Source organism: Penicillium angulare (assembly GCF_028827245.1).
Source record: "Penicillium angulare strain IBT 27051 chromosome Unknown utg000007l_segment0_segment0, whole genome shotgun sequence".
In the NCBI taxonomy this organism is placed as follows: domain Eukaryota; kingdom Fungi; phylum Ascomycota; class Eurotiomycetes; order Eurotiales; family Aspergillaceae; genus Penicillium; species Penicillium angulare.
The window spans coordinates 3463431-3479549 of record NW_026623166.1 but is presented as its reverse complement, the minus strand read 5'-3'; the positions used below and the strand labels follow the sequence as shown (position 1 = coordinate 3479549).

Here is a 16119-nt window from a genome sequence, read left to right as displayed (position 1 = left end):
ACTATGCGTGGAGTAGATCGTGCTCCAATTAAATGGCCTTTATTATGAACTACCCCAATATGTGGGCATGTCGGCTTACTCCCTTGTGAGGATGGCCAAGACTGTCGATCTTCATGACACGGATGAGATGGGATTAATCATGTGTGAGGCATATAGATTTATAAAGATGTGATATCCTACTAGGGCAAGAGACCATACGCCCACACCATTTCGCTCTTTCAATCCGAAAAATAGTCTATTGACTAGACTTGTCCATTCGTTTATGCATTGATATCTATATAATTTCTGGATCTGTGATACTGCGTCTCTACTAGTACGGCTACTGAGGCTCCAACATTGATTCACCATGAAGGTTCTTGGTGTGCTCCTAGCTCTTCTCGGGGTGTCATCTGCAGTATCCACACATAAAAGACACAAGAACCACCATATCAGACAAAAACGAGATGTCTGCTCCGGAAACTCAGCCGATGACAGACAAACTTGGTGCAACTACGATGTGTCTACCAATTACTACGAGGTCGTCCCCGAAACAGGCGTGACAAGAGAATATTATTTTGATATTCAGGAAGTCACCGTCGCCCCGGATGGCTATTCCCGCACAGCCATAGCCGTGAATGGATCTATTCCCGGTCCTACTATCCAGGCTGATTGGGGTGACCATGTCGTGGTGCATGTCACCAACAGCCTGGCATCAGCGAGGAACGGATCAAGTATCCATTTTCATGGAATTCGTCAGAACTACACAAATCCAAATGATGGCGTTGTTTCCATTACTCAGTGCCCGACTGCTCCGGGTACGATGACTACCTATAAGTGGAGAGCTACACAGTACGGAAGCTCATGGTATCATTCTCACATTGGGCTACAAGCCTGGGAGGGCGTTTTTGGTGGTATTCTGATCAATGGGCCAGCTACCGAGAACTATGATGTGGACAAGGGAATGCTGTTTTTGAATGATTGGAGCCACCGGACTGTTGATGAGCTCTACGAAAGTGCCCAGACGGATGGTCCGCCTACATTAGATAACGGCCTGATTAATGGAACTAATGTGTATGGCGCTGACAATTCGACGAGTCAAACTGGATATCGTTTCAACACTTCAGTCTCCGCTGGTACCTCTTATCGCTTTCGCTTGGTGAACGCCGCCATTGACACCATGTTCAAATTCATGATTGACAATCATACACTCACGGTAATCGCTATGGACTTCGTTCCTATCAAGCCTTTTAACACAACCGTCTTGAGCATCGCTATGGGTAAGGGTCCCTTTGCCTTCATTTCATGACCTCTGCTAATTCGGATTCATTCTTATACAGGCCAGCGATACGACGTCATCGTCAATGCAGACCAATCAGATGGAGGTGATAGTTTCTGGATACGTGCGATTCCCCAAGAAGCCTGTTCAGACAACGACAGTGTAGACAACATCAAGGGTATCATGTACTACGGCGATTCAATATCGACACCTACAACAAGCAAGTACAGCTATACCGACAATTGCGACGACATGGACATGTCCGATCTAGTCCCATATCTACAACAAAGCGCATCACTGCCATACTATAACTCGAGCGAGCCTGTAACACTGGGTGAGAACTCCGAGAATCTCTTCCGCTGGAAGATGAACGGCACTTCCATGCAAGTCTACTGGGACAATCCGACCCTCCTTCAAATTTGGAGTAACGACACATCATTTGCACAAGAAAGCGGGGTGATCGAGTTACCACGAGCGAACGAGTGGTCGTACGTTGTCATTGAAACAGCCCTTTCTGTTCCTCACCCTATTCACCTTCATGGACATGATTTTTTTATCCTAGCCCAAGGGACTGGTACATACAGTTCTTCAGATATAACGACCTTGACTAACCCTCCTCGCCGTGATGTGGCGATGCTCCCCGGATCGGGATACTTGGTCGTTGGCTTTAAGACTGATAATCCGGGCGCGTGGCTTATGCATTGCCATATTGGTTGGCACACTGAAGAGGGTTTTGCAATTCAGTTTTTGGAGAGATATGAGGAGGCTCGCGAACTGATCGACTATAGCTCCTTGCATTCTACTTGTAAGGCCTGGGACAAGTACGTGAATACGAGTGGTGTGGAGGAGGAAGACGACGGGATTTAAGATCCAGATAATCAACTTGAAGCACAGAGGTAAAAGGGCCGCCCCGTGCCAGTGCGCTAGCCAATTAATTCAGGCGTGATTAGTGCCTATGCCCAGAGAACATTGAATTGATTTACGCGTCTTCAAGTTTCTATTCCATCTTTCCTTTTCAACCTATCTGTCATCTGCCTTTCAATGTATATACTAGTCTCTTCAGTTTATCTTCATCATGCCGGAATATAGTATTTATTTATTTTCATTCTATATTCCTTTACGCAAACTTGAAGTTTGAAGTCTATAGCCCCCTAGGCGATGGTGATACGTAATAGGTGTCAGTTGAAAGATGAGCTCTTGATTCGGAAGAGCCGATTTTGACAGTATATGTCGGTTCCAAGTTTATTGTAGAAGGAAGTAGGATCCTAACATTGGAATAAAGACTGGACTCTTTCGTCTAGTTACCGACGATATTCAATAGAGATACCAGCGGCAGATACTTATCATCGACATTGATAGTTGTTAGTTCCAAGGTTGTTTATCGATTTTTTGGACTCAAGCGGCGATTATCTCCCGAGGTCGTGATCCCACCCCGGTATTAGCTTTACAAACGGAAGTTTAGTCGGGTGGTGATGATGGAGTCTGATGGATTTAAAGCGCGGTATTGTATCTGTGGACAAGATATTATATTCAGACTCAGGAACAGGCTGAAACTTGAGTATGTAGCAGAAAATCCCTGTAGTTGGGCTGTTGCATTCAAGGTTTTGGACTGATTTAAGATACGGACAAACAGACAAACACCAAGATGTAAGTAGGCAAAGGCATTTTCTTTACCTTGACACAGTCAAGTCCACAAAAGCATGCTAGGCTACCAACGTATTCAGATTGGTGAAATGAGAAAACTGATCTTCGCGTCTTCCCTTTCAATCCCATCCTCTTCACAGTCCCCATCCCATCTTGTTCTTCTCAGCACCTCATCCCTACTTTTCACACATTCCTTTTCATCTGATCTAATATGGCAGACTCAACTGCGGACCTCTCTTCAAGCCGAAACCCCCTGCGACCTCTCCTCGTCGCCCAATTGTTCCGATGAGAGCTTGTATGTGCTTCTCACTCTATTTGACTCAAAGTCCATTAGAGCTAACAAGGACCAAAAGTACGCCATCACGCTCCGCTGTGCGAGCCGTCCACATTCCCATCACAATTCCTGTAGCCAAAGCTGGAACAGAGCCGCAGCCACCTGGATACTTCGCAGAATACGTGATAAATCTGCTTTCTACCCTGGTGCGTGAAAGCGCAAGGCTCTGGAGATCATGCTTGAGATGCCGGCTTGTTGTGATATGAGGCTGGTGCAGATCAGGAATTGAGCCGCACCATCGGAATTAATTCCCGAGATATCTATATGTAGCATCAAGTTAATTGGAAATCAACTTAACCTTCTCGTTGTATATATAGCTTCATGTGTTCCCTCTGAAATAATAACAATCAACCTTCCAATCATCATCTTTAAAGGGAAAAAGTTCATACGTGGATGGGCGCAAGGGTCTTCAAAAGATTGGTATATAGAGCTCAGCGATAATGGATGGACTACGCATGAAATTGGGCTTCGCTGGCTGAAAAATGTCTTTGTTCCCTCGACTTTCTCGAGGACAAAGGGGAAATATCGACTCTTGGTTCTTGATGGTCATGGAAGTCATTTGACTCCAGAATTTGACCAAATCTGCTATCAAAACGATATTATTCCGATTTCTATGCCTGCGCACTCATCGCAACTTTTACAACCTCTTGATGTGGGTTGTTTTGCTGTTTTAAAGCGCGCGTATGGTCGACTTGTTGAAATACGGATGCGGAGAGGTTTTAACCATGTCGATAAGCTTGACTTCCTCGATTCATATCCAGACGCTCGTTTTCAAGAATTTAAACCAGAGATTATCAAAAGCAGCTTCACAGCAGCTGGTTTAGTCCCGCTTGATCCAGATCGAGTTATTTCTAAGCTCAATATTCAGCTTCGAACTCCAACACTAGCAACAAGTCGAGGAAGCGAATCGAGTCGAAATTTCACCCCTAAAACCCCTCGAACACTCAAGCAACTCCATCGACAAGCATCTTCAATTAAGAAGCTCTTAAATCAACTTTCAAAGAGCCCACAAAGCCCATCAAATCGTGCTTTAAACCAGCTTATTAAAGGTTGTGAAATCACAATGCAAAACGCGAAAATTCTTGCACAAGAAAACCATGATTTACGTGCTGCCAACGAGAAGCAGAAGCAGAAAAGGACTCGATCTAGACAGCATGAAGGTTTATATATAGCTGAGCTTGAACAATTGACTCAAATCGCTCCAAAACCTGATTCTCAACTTCAAAATATCGAGTCAACCAGTCAATCACAAGCTCAAGAATCACGACCTCGAGCTCCACCAACGTGCTCAGAATGCAATATTCGAGGTCATAAGAGAATACATTGTCCAAGTTTAGCTAAATAGCTCATATATTCAATATTACGTTGTTTTGGTTGAATTGAATTGATTTAAAATATCAAAATTTGATGGGGTGCGCAGCTCGCTTACCGATTATGTTAGCTCCTGTGACTAACTAGTTAGTTGTCTAACTAATAAATGAGGCACTGGCTTACTAACATACTAAACGAATTCGTCCGCAAGATTCAAGGATAGACTTCAGCTACTCTGTAGCCAGTTGATCAACCATTCCATTCCCAATTTAGCCTTCAGACAATAATCCGTGCATTAGTACCAGCTCATAACATTCGTATGGTGTTCCGAACTGCACAGCTGGCTTACATGCGCAGCTCGCTTACCCACTACGTTAACGTAGACACCGTAATTCACTAGCGAGCGAAACACCCTACCATACACTGTTTTTTGAAAACACTATATTTCCACCACAACACTAGATATTGTTTCATCCTATCTTCTTGGGCACCGGTTGATCCTATGCCCTATATTATTGCATCCAAAGCACCTGAAAACACGCTTAATGGTAGGCTCAGCGCCCTCAATAGTCTGTGGGGAAGCCTTATCTTGGTCGTGCTGAATAGATTCTACACATGTTGGCAATGCCTCATCTATAGATATAGCCTCGCCGACCTTAAAACTTGCTGCCTAGATATCTGCCCATCTGACCGTGTGCGCTTTTGACCCTTCTTCTCGTGAAATTGTCGTAAATCCTTAACTTCTTGTGCTAGAAGCGCTCCGCTATGCATCACCAGTTAGCATCCTTTAATCAATCGATCTAGTGCTCGCTCAGTAAGGCTTCCTGGCGATCGCGAGCGCTTGCGTAGTAGAGCTTTGATACATGATGCTTGCTAAGCAAGCTGCTTGATCGTATGTGCTGTAGTAAGCATGCGGGTCTGATAACAGAAGAGCTATAAATCCAGATAATATGTATGACTCTTGTTCTTACTGTCATACAGTGCCTTGCAAGTACGGCTTTACTGTACCTTGGAAAGTGCCTGTCGCTGTTTTTCATTGACTTTCGCGAATTGAACGGCAGGTATTCAGGGCCAAGGAGAATATCGGGCGTAGACATGGGAGACAAGCTGCAATCATACCGAGGTGTTAACAAAGAAAAGTGTGTGCCAGAGCTATAAGCTTACCTGAGATGATTACCATGTCCATTTCAACCGGGGTCCAAATCTGGATCTTGCGTGTAGTCCACGTAACGTCCCCGGAGGTCAAGTCAAGACTCATCAGATATATGAGACGGATGATAGAAGTAGCTGTGGCACTAGAAGTATATAAACACGACGTGATCAGCTGATCAATCTGAGGTTTTTGTTTTGCGCACCACCCTCTTTCTGTCTCTGTGTATATCTTCTCATGGATGAGTGTAGCACGTACAAGGCTCCCATCAGGAATACGAAGCTGAGGATGATCTTCTGTAACATCCTTAAATTCAATCCCCAAACCACATGGATAGGCACATATAAAATAGCAGCATCGGTTACAATATTGGGAATCGCATTTCCGATAAAGTAAATTCGAGAATCCACGCCACATTTCGCTTTGATTGTCTTGTTCCAGTATCCCTTAAGAGGTATGCACAGCAAACACGATGTTATTATCTGGCGATAGGCATATAGTTAGCTATTATTACGGTGTAAGTTAGGGTTCGGCGGAAGAAGTTTCATTTTGACGCAGTATTGGCTTGACTTACCACGCCAAGTCCCCAGCATGCCACCATGACAGCCAAGACGTAGATTGCGACCCTCACATAATGCTCTATCTTGAACAGCCGCCAATACATGGCTAATATAGAGAACTTGGCAAAGCATACGGTTCCAACGTACAAAAATTGTGCAATAAAGAGACCCTGGAAAAATAGGGTAGATTTACCTGGGGAAGAGACCCAGATGTGGCTTCCCACGCCATTGTTTATCGCTAGAATGTAGGTCGGTTTGCTGATACATTGAAGGCGGGAAGGATACATCCATGATGGACGAAAAAACGACCTACACCAAATACCAGCCATAAAGCAGTGTATAGTTTGCAACACCTAGAAAAACCCCATTTACTCATTCGTTCCTCAGCAAAATGTTTGTTTTTGCTTACCATGGCAGGTATAATAAGCCAGTCATCTAACCAAAATCCGGCCTTGGATATGACTCTCGAGGCGAAGCGAAGACATAGGACGAGTATAGCGAGCGCCCATGTCGAAAAAAGAGATATGACAATTACATTCTGTTGACTCTCTTGAAGGTTGACCCCCGCAGGTGGTGCTGGAATTGACAGCATTTCTTGGGAAAGTATGAAAATATCAATCAAGTCACTACTAGGGATGTGTAAAACTGGACTTCGATTCTCGGAAGTAATGTATTAAAACAGTGGGTTTTTCCAACCCCCCTTGGTGGCAACTCCACATCGGAAAAAATGTGAGGCCCCATTTATGCAAGGTGCATCTGTACGTATATAGCTCCAAATATGGGCAGTTTTGGCCGAGAGAGATCTACTTATATTCTGATATCATTCACGTTCGAAAGCATTGATTGGTAGAGCAAACGATAATCACTACTACCTTGGGATTAGCTCTATTTTCCAGATTCCAAGGCCCATTCCAAATCACATTGCAAGTTTAGGAATTACGAAATTTTGAAACTTCATTGTAACATCCCTAGCATGCACAATACTTGCACAGTCATCTTCGTCGCCTGGCCAGTCTATTGATAGGAAGCGCTCCATTCGAATTTATTGAAGTCGCTGATCAAAAACACTGCTATGTCATGCTTGATCACTTCAAGAGGGATGTCATGGAGAATAAAGACTTTATGGTCATTGTCCGCAACCTTCAAGAACCCTAGACGGATTGGTGAATCAGGCCTGCTAGTCAAAAGCACCTGTAGACGCACGGCAGCTAAATTTTGCAGCTGTAAGAGAAGTCGGAGGATTAGTCGAATTTCACTATCTCCCACGCATCAATCCAATGCGTCAATCACTATCACCCTGGTCTGGAGATAGGAGTTTTGGACCGCTCGAGGCTTTCAAGTGGCTGAAGTAGCAGTTTTTCAAATTGCTCAATCATCGTCTTGGTTATTATCGTGATTTCTTTTCTGAAAGACTGGGTTGACCTGAGGAATGCCGATCGCTAGCTGCCTCTCGATTGTCGGGAAGATTTCCTTGCATTCCATCGCATGGGACTTTTGAAGGACCTCGCCTGTTTAGTGCGTATGGGCCAAAAATAATTCAAAAAGACCTCCAGGTCTCCCTTGTTCCATTTTCTCCAACTTGGTCACTCAACATCTGATCCTCCATAGATCGTTGGGAACTAATTCTAGACATCAGCCAGGATGTGCCTTCTGCGCGATGATCTTGTTGTTAATTTGGCGAATCGAGTCCATATACGCCCCCGGAAGGTGCTGGCTCGTTGTGAGTAATACTGTCGTCCCAACGTCTGCTCCGGGTATAACCAGTCAAGTAGATTTCAAACAATATGTTGGTCGGTTGGCCTGACGTGTCTGGAGCACGTAGGTAAATAGCAACCCAGTAGTATTAAGCGTTTCCATATTATTGCGTAAGGCACTGATTGATAGCAAACAAAGTCCAGTTCTTTTAATCCCCCCATGCCGGAGACGCTTTGCAGGCTGGGCTAAGTTGTCATTTGGCGGTTAGCTCCAAGGCTAATAATGAGGGACTGTTCTCCGCCTATGCCCCTAAATGATGTTACGGTATATCAGAAAAAAACAACAACAAAAGAACAAAAGAAGATGACTTACAATACTGTACTTCGATACCATGTCCCCGCCGAATTGATCGAGTTGTGCAAGTCGGCACACTACCAAATTGATCTCTTCATCAGGAAGCAAAGCTGTCATGTATAAGAAATGGCCAGAAAATTCAGAGTGAGCCGCTCAGGGAAAAATAATTTTTCTCTGTAGACAAGTCTGTTTCCGCAATCCACAGTACAAACCAATAAGCTCGAGAACTAGTTTGATAAGGATGGTGTGGTTGCAAGGAAATGGCTTGAACCGTATCATAAGAAAGCCACAAGGTAGACTAAAGCTGATTTGGATGTTGAACTTCGGTACTTGCTGTTGTGAAAATACTGATCTGTTGATGTATACGCATGCTAGTCTCGTTATTTTGACTTTTGCATAGGTGTTCACATTTCTGATGATCAGGCACACGCCAGGCCATTTATTGGTAACGCGATAGGCCTGAGTGTACGCAGTCAATAATGTCACGACGAGTGGCGACAAATTGATTGTTATTTGAAGTTGACTGAATATTTTATGAAATCTGCCACACCCCTTATAAAAACACATGTGTGCTCGTCCATGACGATTTCCTGGATCTGGTCTTGGCACAACTGGCCCGGGACGCCGTCATCATTGCAGTATCCGGTGCTGGTGTTTCGCGTTTTCTACGGAGCGTCCGCATTATAAATCATCACTACCGGGATGTGATATAATTGTCCCCTGGCGACTGGGTCATATACCGCTGGTCAAATAAAGGGATTTTCGATGGCCATCAATCCTCTTATACAGGATCTTTACCAGTTGCTATAGAGACTACCGATTGGTAACACAGTCTGGGCCACATATATTGATCAGTGCATTAGGGATCTGGGAGTTTTCGATACTACGCGCTCCCTCTACTTTCGTTGCCATGTTGATCGCAAACTTTCTAAGCTAGGCTTCATTAATTTCGTCATCTATATTACCGTACAGGATGGTTTAAAAATCTGAGCAAGATGTCGATTAATTTCGTAACATGCTAAATACATGATGAATGTGAATGATTTGCGTGAAGGTCTACGCAAAAGGTACCGAGCTACTTGACTCTATAATTTCCCCTACCGTGACAGAACCATCACCAAGTATAGGGTCCTTCGTCACTGCGGAAACACTGAAAGCGAACAATTTCTTCATTCGAAACCCAAGCAGCTCTGGGAGAATGTCTCAATCCATTCTCCCTTCTCCAACCCCAAAAACAGCAACAAAGCCTCATAAGCGGTTCCAGCCCACAATACGATCCCTTGTCCCTTCCATGTATAATGGGGACACTCGGGGACAGTCTGGCACCTTGAGAATTGTTTGCCAGCTTTTGCCGTCGCATAAGAGATGTAGCACACATATTGGAATCAACGCGCCGGGTTCCGAAATATTGTCTCCTGTTCCAAACACTTGGGTGGCTCGTAGAACGCGAAATTCTCGTTCACACGCAAAGCAATATTGTGTTTGCACCGATCTGTTCTCGAACACCCGTCTGATTGTTCTCTTGGAGAGGATGGTGGTTCGCCAGGGATGAATCGCGTCGCGCACGTAAAGAACTATTTCCGGAATGTTGATATCCCGATTATCCAGGCTTTTGTAGATAGTTTTCGGGAGGGTGACGGTGAACTTTGCTTTGTCGTAGGCATACCCGGGACGGAGAGACTGAAAGAGGAGGTCTGTGTAGTTTACGAGGTTACCCTGCCGATCATTCGTCACAAGAAGGACATGATGACGGCATAATCTTTACCTTTTCGACGAATGTCCACAATCATAACATCACCGCATTTTAATTTTCACTGTTGAAGGAGTGCCGAGGAAACAACGAGAAGACGTTTCCAAGCGGGTGCTCCTCCCACTGGGATCGTCTGGAGATCTGCCGGGCCCTCCCTAGTGACAAAGAATAAGATTTGTGCAGAAGACGCATGTCCGACCTGGGCACGAGCTACATTCTTTTGATCGCTCTCGACAGAAAGGAAACAATTCTTCTGTGGATTCAAATGTCCACGAGAAAGGTTGGCAGTCCTTCCTTCCGTGAGACCGGGGCACAGTTGCGGTGATTGGCTTACTTTAGGCGTGTCGGACATTGTCCTCGAGTTCCGCTGATATGTTGCTAAGCAAAAATAAAAATAAAAATAAAAATAAAGACCGCATGCTCAGTACGTGCACTTGTTGGTTCCAAATTGCACTGATGCTCATGGGGTTGACGGGCAACATGCCTGAAAAGCTGAGAGGATCGATGTGTCACCCTGACCAGGAATACTGTAGATAATCCCTTAATGGAGAATTCAAGAAAATTTCTGCAAATCACTCTTTTATAAGCCGCAGACCCTGAGAACCATAAGTGCCATTGATTGACCTGCTCCGCCACATACTGATCAGCAAGCCGTACTGGGTTGTGGATATGATTAAACGCTAGGGGAGGGAGGAACATCAATCTCAGGTCTCCGAACTGCATTGATCGCAGTGGGAAATTAACCACAGATCAGTAGACGTGATGTTTGGCAAATAATTTGTTGAATGATCATCACCGAGATAAAATGAGAGTATGCAGCATATGTTCAATACCTAGTCCAGTATTGACTGATTGAATTGACTGATTGAATTGACTGGTTGAATTGACTGATTGAATTGACTGAATGAATTGACTGATTGAATTGACTGATTGAAAGGATGATTGAGCTCAATCATTGCTTCTCAGGCGCAAAGCTAGCGGTACAGTAACGAATAATGTATGGATACGGTTCACTAAGACCGACAGAACATCACAAGGGAAACTGATATTGTCAACTATTTGACTCAGGGAATTCTTATCATCATTCTCCAACCCACGCTCGAAAATCCCATCCATGATGGCACTGCGCTTTATTATGATGAATTGACTTGTATCGATACATTGCATGCTTTGTTGCAACCCTATTCCTCCAAGAATGTGTAGTCGGTGGCTTGGTGAGTTGAAACGTCGAAATATGGGCTATCTGGAATGCTTTCTATCTTTCCCTAGGATAGTCATTCTAATATGAAGATGATTTAGGATCTCGTGTTGGTAAATTACAAGGTTTGGGAGGTAGAATATTCAGTTTTGTTCTTTTTTGTTTTTGAACAAATTCGCATCAATTCGAAGCCTCTCCTATTTCATGTCCAGACAACAATCGAATACATATACCTGTCTAGTGTACCTAAATTCAGAGAATAACCTAGAAAAGGCGAGCTTGCACATAGACCCACGGTTCCACTGATCTACCACCCACTACCTAATCCGATGACGCTCTTGACCAAAAGTCAAAAGACGTTGGAACCCCAGTAACCCTACATTCTTTCTCCTGGAAGTAGCATTCTGGTGACATAATCAAACAAGGTTCGCATCAATGTCTTTGATTATCTTCAGGGATAATATCTCATCGAGTGCGCTAGCACCTGTGGGTATAAATTGTTCGACATATCACTTTAGAAAGGAATGAATTTTGTCAATCATTGATGACCTGTTCAATTATAGCCGCTTATCCATACCGATTGGAACCATGAAGCTCAATCTACTATCTTTTGCTTTCGCGGCAAGCGTTCTTGGTGGAGTCATGGACTCAAATGGCGGCGACGGCACCATCTGCGCGAGTGACCAATGTGTTGTTTGCTCTGGAAATGGCCAAGGCGGGCTCCTAAGTTTAGGAAATATTGCGCCGGGCGCGTTAGGTGACTCTTGCTCCGGCGGCGACGTTTACTGTTGTGATAACCAGGCTGTTCAGGTAAGAAGCATGCTATACCGTCTATATTCACGAAACTAATCATCAATGATTAGAATGGTCTTGCGAATCTCGATTTGAATGTACAATGCAGTCTTAATCACGTTCTTTGAGCGTATTTAGGATCTCATCAAATGAATGCATGCGAGGCATGTGCAAACAATGGATCAAGTTATCATGGCCAAGGGAATAGTTTAATGATGTATTATGAGTTAGGGCTGTATGAAGTGATCCATAATCAATAAATTATCGCTACTTTTCCCTGTGTTGGACCACTAATACCTTCAAAGCACTGCAATGTTTATTCCCATTAGCAACGTTCAGCAGTTTTGAATTATAATGAAACAGATATGATCCAAAGCTCGAGCGCTGGCCGGGCATATCTCTTCAAGTTCCTCCCAAAGTGAATGATATATAGAAGTCATCATCTGGAGACACCTGTAGGATGCCTGAAAGGTAAGCTGGCTATCAGTTGATATACATGTAGTGAGGTCCATGCATGTACACCCAAGGCCCTTTATACTGACCAGTGAGTGTCTCAGCTTGCATCTTCGGTGCGCTGGATGAGTTTTTGGGTCTAACACTTTCTGGAAAGGCTCGAATGGGCATCTCTTATATAAATCGATCGGACACCGCTTGCACATCTGTTGAATCTGTTCACAGTCTTCAAAATAAGCATTATAACATATCAAACTGACCCCTAGCATTGTGACTGCTCTCTGGCTGACGATCAAGTTGACAGCAGATATCGATTGTTCTCCGCCAATCCCCCAAACCAACCCAAACCATCCCTTTGAGGTGAGTGACTCGGGCAGTACGTGAAGCATGCATGAATCCCGGAACCTCTCTGGCTCATTGGGCTAATCTCTGGATATGATTGGCATACCGCCGCCTCGAGAAGCCATGAATGATTTGGAAATAACAAACAATCGATACGGGGTAAGTCCTGGCCATTAAAGATCTACAATGGGTTCCACGACGCCGAGTTACGTGGTATGGTGATAGAGGTATTGGGTTACACGGGAAAGTCCGGCGCGTCGATTCCATAAATTGTCCAATTACCGTATCTTTTAAAATGCATCGGTAGGTTTATATTAGTGGAATGGTGTCGCTTTGGGAGTGATGTAACTCAACTAGACAAACAACTTTGAGGATGGCAATTACTGTACTGTATAGCTACACAGCATACATTGCTGCAAATAGTATTCAGCTTGAGACTAGAAGGTCAATCCGGTACCTCTGTTTAACGAACCCCGTTCCAAACAACACTTCTGCCTCTTCCGTGAACTGTGATTGCGCAGCAGATCAGCGACTATGAAATATCCCGCATGCTCTGCCCACCCCAGGGCTGTGGATCCTCTGTCATCGGTCAAGCTCAAGTCAATATCAGGTTGCCTCAGCAATTCTTTGGTCACCGAGACACACCCAGTGGATGCGGCAAAGAAAACCGCAGTCCCTTGTTGACGACCGCGGGCGTTGATGTAGATTCTGTTTTCTTGTCGGAGGAGAGCGAAAACAACAGGCAACTTGTAGAATACAACAGCGACTTGGAGGGGTGTAGTTCCAGTAGGGCTTTTCTGGTTGACCTTGACTGATTCCAAACGAAGGAGTGCCTCCACTGCGGGAGTGTTGCCTGCGCGGCTTGCGAACCAAAGCGGAGGCACGACCTGTGTTGTCTGGGCATTGATGCACACACCCGGCTGTTCCAATAGTAGAGCAAAGACCTGTAGATTAGGACTTTCGCAGCGCGGGCCAATGGAGTTATCCCATATCTATCAGGTTCATTCAACTTCAAACGATTCAGGCGCAGAAGAAGTTTCATGAGGTCGAAGTGGCCTCGGTTGACAGCGTGCCATAGAGCCGTTCGCCCTCTGCAGTCTGACAGATTCACATCAAGTTCAGGGTGTAGAAGGAGAGACTCAACCATGCGGACAGACTGCTGCCCATCAGGTTTTTTTCACGGCCAACACAAGAGGCGGATCATGTTGTGAGCTTTGGCGGTGAACATTGATTCCCGCGTGCGTCGCCAGCATCTCCACTGCAATATGGTTCTTCTCAAAAATTGCATAATGTAGTGGCGTCCAGCCGAGATGATCCGTGATATTGACGTGCGCTCGACAATCATCCAGCAAAAGATTTAAAATGTAATACTCGCGACGATTGACCGCGTACACCATCGCAGAATGTCCATCCGAGCATCGATCGTTGACATCAATCTCTTGATATTGAAGAAGGCGCTCAACAATAGCAGCGTTTTCGTCAATCACGGCTAGTGATAGCGGGCCTCGGCCGCCAAAGTCGTAAGAGTAGCGAAGATTAGGTTGATATTCGAGTATCAGACCCACGGCCTCTGGGTATTGTAGGTCAATAGCAAGAAGAAGCACATTCTTCCCTGCGTATTCAGAGTCAATATTTAGGTGGTATTCTTCAATGAATCGCGCTGCTATGTCCAATCTTTGGGCCGCCACGGCACGAAAAAGCGGCGGGACTTTATCGACCAAAAGGGAGCGGAAGAGCGCTTCAGTGAAATGATACTGGTTCGGCGACATATCAAGCATAAGTTCAGGATGTGATTCGTTTGGAGGTATCTGCAAATCCAGAACAAAAGCTCTGTTGGAAGTTCGGAAAACATTAGGATCTGTTTTTGCCGTGTCGGGTTGTGTTAGAGGTATTAAGTCGCAGCAGATTGAAAGAGAGATCACCCGGGGTCTCATAGCGCAGCGCACCGTTCCCTTATATGCATAAATTAGATCAGCATACGCCAGTTCTGGAGGACCCAGTCCTTTGACACTTCGGAGAACCCCGGCCAGAAGTCTGCATGTGAAACCAGAGTCCGTGTCTCAAGAACACCACACATGGATCCTCGAAAGCACAAAGTCAGTCCTGGGATCATGATCGAACGTTCTAGGAGCTGTAGCGCTCCTAAAGCCAGTCAAAGGGGTCTTAGTACCAGCTTTCAAGAGCTTGGGACTAGTTTGCGCATGCCGCATTACCGCAGTATAACGGACATTCGTGTGCGCCCTCACCACTAAATCTACATGATGAACCATTTGTAGCGCGGGCGATGGGCTGAACAAATACGGGGCGGCTAGTTCAATAACTTGGATGTGCGGTCAGCGACCAAATAGTATGCCTTTCTGCCCTTTGAGAAACGAAGTGTTGCCGAATGGGGAGCACAGCAGGAATGCAGTCCCCGAACTCTACAATACTGTATTGACAGCCAATGTGGCACGGCTGGAGTCGATCGAGACATCTATAGGGTCGGTAGCAGGTTTTTGAAGCGGCCGCCCTCAACAAGTGAGGGCATATTGAGACACATCTGCTCAATGGACAACACACTCACCGACCTCGGGTTTTAACCTGAAGACAGTATTTAAGGTGGAACGATGGTGATGGCACAGCATATCGACGCGTTGAACTGATGATTCACTGCACATGGGCCACAATCGTTGAAGTGGTGGTCGCTGGATTCAACGTTGAGGCTTGATCAACGCTGGCGCAGCAGATGTACATGCGAAGAATCGATGACAGAGTGTGGTTCTTGAAAAGTACGTATATTGGCTCAACATCCTGTAATTTGTTGTTGACCAGGCCCTCACCTCAGTTAAGGACAGCTCAACCAACCTCACTTTGCGCAAGTATCGTCAAAGCCGCTCAAAATTGGCAACAGACTGACAACATCACTCAGTGGTTGGGTGAGACAGGCGACGACAAGGCAAGTCGAAAATTATAAATACGGTTTCTTCCCCCGGTTTCTGTCAAAACTGTTCACTACTATCTCATTTCAGATGAGCTTTCTTGCCCCAGGATTCGATGTGCCCTCCTACAATAGACCCATTATAAGTTTTTCACCTATGACCCTCTAAGCTCTTCTTATTGCTGACACGCACAGTGCATGTCCCGACCTCTCCACCTACTCAGCTCTTGTCACGCGCGCTGATTTGCTCTACTCGAATATTTTCACGTCCGCCAGACAGACACTGAGTTCTGACTGGGTCCAACTCTTCCGTGAGTCTACCTTTGAGCTGCGCCGAGCCGAGCTAATCATAAGTGTCATTTTC

The 16119-nt window shown here is 45.2% G+C and overlaps 6 protein-coding genes across 6 annotated transcripts; 3 read left to right on the top strand and 3 right to left on the bottom strand.

Annotated features, from left to right (window-relative positions):
- Positions 1–346: 346 nt before the first annotated feature.
- N7478_010551 (uncharacterized protein) lies at positions 347–2122 on the top strand (the record flags this gene model as incomplete). The annotated part of the gene is made up of 2 exons (XM_056926765.1): positions 347–1256; positions 1317–2122. 2 exons carry the CDS (start codon positions 347–349, stop codon positions 2120–2122), a joined length of 1716 nt encoding a protein of 571 aa, XP_056776135.1.
- A 1724-nt stretch (positions 2123–3846) lies between these two features.
- On the top strand, positions 3847–4944 carry N7478_010550 (uncharacterized protein; the record flags this gene model as incomplete). Its single annotated transcript, XM_056926764.1, has 2 exons — positions 3847–4517; positions 4818–4944. 2 exons carry the CDS (start codon positions 3847–3849, stop codon positions 4942–4944), a joined length of 798 nt encoding a protein of 265 aa, XP_056776134.1.
- A 411-nt stretch (positions 4945–5355) lies between these two features.
- On the bottom strand, positions 5356–6483 carry N7478_010549 (uncharacterized protein; the record flags this gene model as incomplete). The annotated part of the gene is made up of 5 exons (XM_056926763.1): positions 5356–5477; positions 5709–5839; positions 5953–6176; positions 6269–6424; positions 6448–6483. The coding sequence occupies 5 exons, from the start codon at positions 6481–6483 to the stop codon at positions 5356–5358; spliced, it is 669 nt and encodes a 222-aa protein (XP_056776133.1).
- A 3631-nt stretch (positions 6484–10114) lies between these two features.
- On the bottom strand, positions 10115–10405 carry N7478_010548 (uncharacterized protein; the record flags this gene model as incomplete). Its single annotated transcript, XM_056926762.1, has 1 exon — positions 10115–10405. The coding sequence occupies one exon, from the start codon at positions 10403–10405 to the stop codon at positions 10115–10117; it is 291 nt and encodes a 96-aa protein (XP_056776132.1).
- A 1434-nt stretch (positions 10406–11839) lies between these two features.
- Positions 11840–12171, top strand: N7478_010547 (uncharacterized protein; the record flags this gene model as incomplete). The annotated part of the gene is made up of 2 exons (XM_056926761.1): positions 11840–12061; positions 12115–12171. 2 exons carry the CDS (start codon positions 11840–11842, stop codon positions 12169–12171), a joined length of 279 nt encoding a protein of 92 aa, XP_056776131.1.
- Positions 12172–13264: 1093 nt separating this feature from the next.
- N7478_010546 (ankyrin repeat domain-containing protein) lies at positions 13265–14951 on the bottom strand (the record flags this gene model as incomplete). The annotated part of the gene is made up of 5 exons (XM_056926760.1): positions 13265–13345; positions 13400–13417; positions 13474–13758; positions 14020–14696; positions 14819–14951. The coding sequence occupies 5 exons, from the start codon at positions 14949–14951 to the stop codon at positions 13265–13267; spliced, it is 1194 nt and encodes a 397-aa protein (XP_056776130.1).
- Positions 14952–16119: the final 1168 nt, after the last annotated feature.